The following is an 8,774-nucleotide window of genomic DNA, read 5'->3' on the forward strand; positions in this document are numbered from 1 at the left end:
ACAGTAGCCTCTCATGACCACTGTTCTCACAGTTTCTAGAAGATCAACCTTTTTAACTTCTCCATACATGAGAAGACATGCTATTTGTCTGTGCCTGACTTCATTTACTGTTTTGTCCTCTAGTTCTGTGTTAGCATAAATGACAGAATTTTCTTTTTAGACTCTGAATGAGTTCTCATTGTGTGTCTACACCACACTTCGTATATGCGTTCATTCACTGACAGCACCTCGGTGGACTCCGCATCTCAGCAGTCGTGAACATTGTGGCAGGGAACAGGCGGGTGACATGCTGGCACCTCTCCCTCAGGCTTGTGCCCAGAAGTGGGACTGCTGGATCATGTAGCAGTTGTATTTCTGGTTTTCGAAGAATCTTCACTACTGGAATCCATGATTATACTAACTTACATCCCACCAACAGTGTGTAAGAGGCCCCTCCTTTTCTGCATCCTCACCAGCATTTGTTGTTTTGTTTTGTTTTGTTTCCATATGCACAGCCCAACCATTTGTTTTTAAGATTTATTTATTTGAGAGGCGGAGAGACAGAGAGAGAGGTCATTCATCTGCTGGTTCACTCTTCATCCCCCTCCCCAAGTGACCTCAACAGCTGGAGCTGAGCCCATCTGGAGCCAGGAGCTCTCTCCGGGTCTCCCATGTGAGTGCAGGGGCCCAGGCACTTGGGTCATCTTTCTGCTTTCCCAGGCCATAGCAGAGAGCTGGATCGGAAGAGGAGCAGCCGGGACTAGAACCGGCGCCCACATGGGATGCCACAGGTGGAGTTTTAGCCTACTAAATCACAGCATTGGCCCCAGCATTTATTTTTTATTTTCTTGGTTATAGCCATTCTTACTGGAGTGACATTGTGGTTTTGATTTTCGTCTCCCTCACATTGGCCGTTTGTATGTTAGCTTTTGAGATATGTCTATTCAGATCCTTAGCCCATTTTGCAGTCAGATTATCTGAGTTTTTTTGTGTTTTGTTTTAGTTCCTTATATAGCCTAGATGTGAATCCCGTCAGATGTTGGCTTGCAGGTGTTCTCTCCCATTCTGCAGGTTGTCTCTTGACTGTTGTTTGTTGTGCAGAAGCTTCTTAGTTTGATACAATCCTGTTTGTTTCTGCTTTTGTTGCCTGCACTTTCTGGGTGTTACCCAAAATGTCATTGTGTATACTTATGTCTTGAAATATTTCCTCTATGTTTTCTAGTAGTTTCATGGTTTCAAATCTACATTTAGGTCTGCAATCCCTTTTTGGTTCATGTTTTTATATAGTGAGAGGCTAGTTTCATTCTTCTGTGTATGGTTGTCCAGTTTCCCCAGCACCATGTATTGAAGAGCCATCCTTTCTTTCATACATACCTTTGGTGCCTCTACAAAAATAGGAGGATACTCTTTTTGTTTTTGAGAGACAGAGAAAGAGCTCCTGTTCACTCCTTGAATGCCTATAGTAGCCAAGGCTAGACCAACACTGAAGCTGGGGGCCAGGGATGTAATCCAGGTCTCCCGCATGGGCGGCGGGGGCCCAATTCCTCGAGCATTGGCAGGAGCTGGAGGCAGGAGCCTGTAAGGAAACCCAGTACTCTTAACCACGAGGCTAAATTCCTGTTCAGAGAAAGAATTATCTTAAAGGACAAGGAAATGCCGAAAGAGAAGGCCAGACAAACCCGCAGCCTGCCGAGAACCAGGAGTCTCTCGGCAGCATTGCACGGCTCTCCTGGGGGGCTATTTAGAGGCTGTGTGTGGGAGATGGAGCAGCAAGGACAACAGGAGTGCAGGTGCCTCCTGGGGTGGTGGGCCCCTAAAAGTGCCCTAGGTTCATGCCACCTGCTTACAGCTACTGAGATGCAATGGTGTTTGAAAGAGAAGTCATTGTTCCTGTGGCAGAAGCTGCCATGAGCATTTTCTCTTGGGTTTTAAATATACGTTCATCTCAAGATGAAACAGGCCAGCAAACAGGAGCCTGCAGCCTGCCCTTCTCCTTACGCACTGGGGATTAACAGACTCGCTGGCGGGAGAGTTTGTACAAGTTACAGTGTCTTCCGTGGTGAGGGGCACCCTGTCCACCTGTCCCCTGGAAACGTGTGACTAGGTGTGATTTACCTGAAACTGTCGGGTAGAGTTCTTGAGTTGGTGATGGGAGGGGTGTTCCTGGAACGTGGCACTCATTCCCCACACGCGGAGAGGAAGGAGGTCATTCAAGATCGTGCGAGTTTGGGGGCACCTGAGCGCCAGCGTAGGATGATCCACAGCACCACATGGTTTTGTGCCTTTGAAATGACGTGTGCACACGCTCAGTGGACGCCACTCTGAGCTGGCCCGTGGCAGTTTTCTTCCTGTCGGCACTGCTGACTGTGAGCCCTCGAAAGCTGTGACGTGTGTGCCAGGGGAGGCCGCGCAGCACTGCCGACTGTGCAGTTAACTTAGGAGGTCTTTGCGCAAGGCTTGTGTATCTTTGCCTTCTGCTTTTTTGTTCTGACATTTAGCTTGTCTGTAATGGGTGTTAGTCAATTTGGGGAAAAACAGATGATTTCTGCTGTTTTAGAATGCTCTCAGTATGATTTATTGGTTTTTCTTAAGTTGTTGAGTAGAGTGGGCTTTTCTAAATTATAGGGTCTTCCCTTTGAGAAAGAGATGTGTGCCTCGCTGGATGGTTCCTTGTGGCCTTGGTGCCAGTGCTCCGGGCAGCTGACCTGGGTCTGAATGACTGCTTTCGTTACAGCGCATCCGCAGACTGTGTCAGCTGGCCCAGCGCCCCTTCTCAGGATGGCATTCCCCACCGCGAGGCCAGGCTGGGGGAACGTAGAGCAGATGCAGTCCACGCCCGAAACACCTGAGCTGCTGTGCCCGTGCGCTGGGCCTGACCAAATAAAATGCGATGTTAGATCCTTGAACAGCTTTGTGCTCCAAGCTCAGCCTTGAGCACGGGGTCACTGGATGTGGTGTAACCCAGGGATTGCTGCTTGTGGCAGTATAAATGGCTAATAACTCCCAGTATGCTTCCTGGGACCCACCTGCTGTTCCCCACATGTACTCACAAATGAGCCATGAGGTCAGTGAGCTGTCCCCAGGTTTGGGAAACTTTTAGCTTGTTTGGGGAAAAAAAAGTGATTTTTTTTTTTAAATGAGCTTGCCTGGTCATTTTAGGCACGTGGGCTGGGCATCTTTGCTATTTATATTTTAAATAGACACTGTAGATAGCAAGTGTCCACTGTGAATGAGTTGAGACTTAGAGGGTTACCACAGGAAGCTCAGGGAAGCGTTCCGTGAGTCCTCTGTCCTGGCGCCCACCTGCAGATTGTAGGAGGAGTCTGGGTCACCTGTGTTGGAGCTGGACACACTGCCCAGCGCCAGGTGAGGGAGGGGCTGCAGCGCGTAACGGTGCTCAGTCCCCATGGCTTGTCAGGATGTTTAGGTTCTGTTTGAACCTCTGACAATTTGAAATTCAGATGAGCAGGGCAGCTGGAGCTGAGCTGCCCTGGCCTGTGGCTTTCATAGGACCGCCACCTGGGGGAGCCTCACGTGAGGGATCCGCCAGAAAGCAAGTGTTTCAAGTCCAGCAGTGGCCAGGGCCCAGAGCCGCCCGACTCTAACCCTGAATGGTGCTTTTTAAAAAGCTCCGGGATGAAGCTGGTCAGCAGCCTTCTGTCTGTGCTGGCTCAGGCTTTGGATGCGAATTTTGGTGTCACATTCTGTGTGTCCCCAAGGATAGTCCATGGACAAGGACAGTTCTCACCACTGCTCCATTCTTAGGGTGTGGAGGGAAATGCTGGGCTAGGAGCGGGGCCCCTGCCTTGGGCACCATGTAGGGAGCTCCTCTCTAATGCTGCAGCTCCTGTTCACCTGCTTCCCCAGCCCCTACTCTGTAGCCTTCCTCTGAGGGCTGAGTAGCGGGAGGGAACTGGCAGATACCAGATTATCTGCCCCCGGCACCAGCACTACAACACAGGAGAAGACACAGACTTGCTCCTGGGACACTCAGTGGTTGAGTGGTAACCTCAGAATGTTGTTCAATTTTAAAAGACTGATTTATTTGAAAGAGTTAGAGAGTGAGTGACAGGGCTCTTCCATCTGCTCGTTCACTCCCCAAGTGACCATCATGGTTGGGGCTGGGCCAGGCCAGAGCCAGCAGCCAGGAACTCCATCTGGGTCTCCCACGTGGGTGCAGGGGCCCAGCACGTGGGCATCTTCTGTTGCTGTCCCAGGTGCATTAGCAGGGAACTGGCTCAGAAGCAGAGCAGCCAGGACTGTAACCAGTACTCATAGGGGTGTCAGCGTCGCAGGCAGCAGCTTAGCTTGCTGTGCCACAAAGCTTCCAGAGTATTCTTCTTGGGCGGTGATTGTTCTTGATTTTTTTCTTTAAAGATTTATTTATTTGAGAGGCAGTGTTACAGAGGGAGGGTGACAGAGAGCGAGGTCTTCTGTCAGCTGGTTCACTCCCCAAATGGTTTCAACTGCTAAAGCTGGGCCGTTCCAAAGCCAGGAGCCAGGAGCTCCCATGTGGGTGCAGGGGCGCAGGTACTTGGGCCATCTTCCACTGCTTTCCTAGGCCATAGCAGGGAGCTGGATTGGAAGTACAGTGGCCAGGACTCACACTGGTGCCCATATGGGATGCCAGTGCTGCAGGTGGAGGCTTAACCCTATATGCCACAGCATCAGCGCCTGTTCTTGATTTTTGAACACAAGTTTATGAAATACGATGTGTTGCTTTAACTACGTAGTATTTAGACAAGGGCGTTGGGTATTGGAGTACATTTTGCCTGCTGATGGCATTTGTGTTGTGTATATTGCTCCCATGTACTCCTCCCTGGATAAACAGAGGTGAAGTTGAGCTGTAGGTGAGATTTAGATGTTATGTTTAAAAGCTGTACTAGGGTCAGGTCAGAAATTTGGTTCCTGCCAAATGAACATTTCTTCTAAAGCCCTGCGTGTCCCGCCTTTATGAGTCTTAGCGTGAGCCTCAGGTGCAGTTTGCTGCCGCAGTTGTGTTTCCAAGGCCCCTTGGGTACTGGTCGTCCTCAGGTCTGTGTGGCAGGAGGCCAGCTAAGTGTGTACAGGCCCCTCCACTGAGGACTCCGAGGTTCCTCGGCTCAGAACGCGGGTGCCAGCGCTTTCCTTCACCCGCCACTCTTTCAGGACAGAGGTTTAGGCAGGCCTGGGATTGATTTGTGCTGTGTTTGGGCTATTTTTGTTTGTTTTGTGTGCCTTATGCCGTACAGGGAGCTTCTGCTCTTCCTCTCTCGCTGTCATAGCCCCAGCCTGAGCAGGCCCTGGGGTGACAGCTCCAGGCAGTGGTCAGCACCGTGGCTGTCTGGGCAGGCGTCTGTCTCCTCCCTTCTATCCCACGTACCCCACACCACCACCACACCCGGCAGGACGATGGTGCTGCTAGAGCCCTGGGGAGGGTCAGGACAGTGGCAGGGGGCTGGGACGACCCGCTGGGGTAGGGCCTCCTCACAAGGCCCAGCGTGACCTGGCAGAAGCCAACCGGGACAGTGGCAGGGAGTGAGGCACGGAAGGCTGGGCCATGGGACAGAATGCCTGGAGAGCTGGTGCTTCACCCTCCCTTTTTAATCAAGAGCCCCTCCCAGGTTGCTCTCCAGTGCCAGCAAAGAGATGCCCACACAAGTTCGAGTGTTTTGTGTGGATTTCCTGCGTATAGCTCAGGCGGCCTTCAGGGAGCCCTGCAGCTTGCTCCTGGGCCAGTATTTCATGGAAATCCAGTGATCTGGGCTCCCAGAGCCAGCGTGGCAGGTCATGTGGCCTGGCAGGGATGGGGCTCAGATTAGTGACAGGTCATGCTGGCCTTCGCTGTTTCCCTGTCCTTGGAAATGAGCGCTTCTGGTCCTAATACCCTGTCCCCATCCCTCTGTCTCTCGGCTCCGTAGCTGCATTAAACAAAAGCATGTTTGTTTTCTGCCGGTAACACGCTCTTGAATGGTCAGAGTGTAGGTGCAGGGTTGATGCGCCAGTGGGCGAGTGGATTTGGTTCTGTGTAAAAGGGTGAAAGCATGGTGGGGGTTCTGGGTGACAGCGGCGGGGCCAGAGCCCCAGTTCAGCAGACCAGTTCTGTGCCCTCTACGTTCCTGGCTCCTCTGGGCACCGTCTCCTGTGACCTTGTGTGGAGAGGACTCGGGTGGTTTCCAGTGAATGGTGTGGAAGTGTGGAGGCTGGCCTAGCTGAGCCCAAGCCGTAACTCTGCTTGTGCTGCGGAACTGCGCTCACCACAGCGGCCTGGACTTCGCTCTCTCCGTGCCCGGCTTGGCTCCAAAGTGGAATCAGAGAGTAACTGAAAGTTCGTGACACCTGCAGTGACTTCCGAAAACAGCTCTGTGGGTACCAGGAAGAGAGGATGTGATTCATCCCACCCACCTGGCATCCCCGCCCTCCCCTGTCTGCCAGCCCCTCTAACCCTCTCCAGATGCCGACAGCAAAGCGCATGTGGCCATTGGCCGCCGTCTCTGGGACAGGTTCCCCCTCGTAACTTCCTTTTAGCGCATGATCCTGTCTGGAAGAGAATTGAGCTTAATGTATGCCATCTAATAACCTCGGTGCAGCGACGTGGGAAGTTAGCCTTCTCAAATCTCCCGCAGACGCTTCCCCAGGGAATTACAGTGCCACATAGTATGACTGCCGCCAGTACTGCTCCCCGCATCTAGCTGCTGTTTAATAGTTTCCAGCTTTCAGAAGTCAAAGCTAAGTGTCAAGGTGTGTCGGACAGGTGCATAGAACCTGGGTAGAGGACTATTACATTTTTGGCTGGATGAAGAATCTGGGTGGCGAGAGAGGACTTCGGGGGCGTCGCTGTGCTTGTCACCCGTTCCCTTCCTTGGCAGACACAATGGGCTGCCTCTCGCTGGTAGAAGGCGGTCTAAGCAGACAGTGGAGCCTCTCCCCTCCGCCCCAGGCTGCCTTAACTACTGAGGTTCATTCCAGGGGCCACGCACTTCCTGTGGCTTTTATTCAGCCTGCACTGTTCAGAAGGCGACAAGAGCCTCCAGGTCCTTCTGAAGCATCCCAGTGCTTGAAGACAGGGAGGGGCAGCGGGGTCCTGTGTGTGTGTGTGTGTGTGTGCGCGCGCGCGCTGGAGGTCCAGAAATACAGCACTGGTCACAACAATGTCTGCGGACAGAACCAAGCCACCCTGCTTGCTCCCCTGCCCCTAGGCCCGCCCCGGCAGCAGCTTCTCCCTCACCAGGTGGGCTTGGCTCTGAGCCGATGATTTTGCGTGTTAGATGGAGGGCACACATTGAGGCTGTCCACGCTTCTGCTGTGAAATCCTTTAGGAGAAAGACAACTGGTATCCAATATCTCAAGTAATGAACTTATCAGTAACTATAACACATGAGCTCATTAATCTTAACTTTGCTCTTAGACCAAGTGGGAGCTCAGCTTCTCGGGAGACACACATTTCGTCTCTGTTCTCCTTAAACTCATTCCCAATTTAGAGTCAGACCTGCTGCCCTGCTCTCCCTGGGCAGCCGTACATCGTGTGTGCTCGCACAGCTGCGCCCCGGCCTGGCTGCTCGGGCCCCGCTGGCTTGCACGCAGGCTGTGCACGGTTGTAGGGAAACCGTAAGGCTCTAGAGACTCATGGTCCTGGCCACTTAGTCTTCAGTCGACTTCCCTTCTCAAATCACAGCCTCTGTGTCTCCAGAAAGACAAGACATGAGAACGTGGGGACGGACGAGTCACGGTTTGTACGGGCGCCCACCGTCCTCTATGGCTAGGTCTGGGCTTGGGAAGTGAGTGGGGAGCCGGATGGCTGGGCAGGCTGTCCCCGCAGTCTGGGGGAAGAAGGGATAGGAGCAGGTTTGGAGTCACCCGGAGATGCTGCCAGATGCAGAGGTGGTGAGGAGCGCCCGTGTTGTGCTGCTCGCCTGCCCTGGGAGGGCCAGACAGCCGCCGCGGGGCTCAGGGGTCTGTGCCGCCTGCACCTGTCAGCCTGCCTTGGAAATGGACTGGGAAGCAGGAAGGGAACGGGCCACCGCGTGATGCAGCTTCGTGCTGCCTCCCTGAGGCCCTCCTCTCTGCTTCCGGCCCAGAGGAACTTCATCCGGACTGCAGGCCTCCCCTTAGCCCTGCACCCTGGCCAGCGGGCAGTCTTGATGTTTCCAAGCCATCGGCCTCCGCAGCGGCCGCCCTCGAGCTGGAGAGAGCAGCTTCAGGCTCGCTGCTCTGCTGTGTGTTCCCTCTCCCGGCGCGGAGAGCATGCATTTTGCTTTCAGACCCCCACTCTGGTGGGCTGAGGTTTGATCCCTCCCACCACCCCTGCCAGGAGCAAGAATGTAGTTTAGGCCCTAACCGTTTCTTCTCCCACCTCGCCTCCTGGGAGCGGTGGTGTCCAGTGGCGGGCACTCCAATTGGCCCTAGCTAGGGGAGGGGCTGAGCTGGAGGGACGGGTCGCAGCCCATTTGTTCCCAGGAGGAGGGGCTCTGTCTTGCTGCAGCAGCCATGCTGGGGTCCACCCTTCCGAGACCCTGGCAGGCCCAGGTTCTGAGCAGCCCCTGCCTGTGAGCAGCTGGCCCTCTTGTCGTGGGGAGGGACTCAGGCTCCCGTCCTCGGGGCCGGGGCGAGGCGTGGGGCATTGGGCACCCTGACCTCCATCTGCTCTCTCCTGCCCTGCAGGTTACGTGTTCTGTATGTTGCATCGCCTCCCCGAGCAGCACGGCTGTACCTTTGACCACATGGGCCGCGGCCGAGAGGAAGCCATCATGAAAATGGTGAAACTGGACCGGAAAGTGGGGCGTTCCTGCCAGCGCATCGGGGAGGGGTGCTCCTGA

The 8,774-nt window shown here is 54.0% G+C and overlaps 1 protein-coding gene across 2 annotated transcripts in view; it reads left to right on the forward strand.

The window, feature by feature from the left end:
• The window catches only part of ZFAND3 (zinc finger AN1-type containing 3), a 323,622-nt gene extending 314,848 nt beyond the window's left edge, over positions 1 to 8,774 (forward strand). For both annotated transcript variants that reach the window (XM_062186051.1, XM_062186050.1), the window contains one exon: positions 8,620 to 8,774. In XM_062186051.1, the coding sequence (XP_062042035.1) occupies positions 8,620 to 8,774 (155 nt within the window). The remainder of the gene's footprint in view (positions 1 to 8,619) is intronic.

Source organism: Lepus europaeus, chromosome 3 (assembly GCF_033115175.1).
Source record: "Lepus europaeus isolate LE1 chromosome 3, mLepTim1.pri, whole genome shotgun sequence".
Classification (NCBI taxonomy): Eukaryota; Metazoa; Chordata; class Mammalia; order Lagomorpha; family Leporidae; genus Lepus; species Lepus europaeus.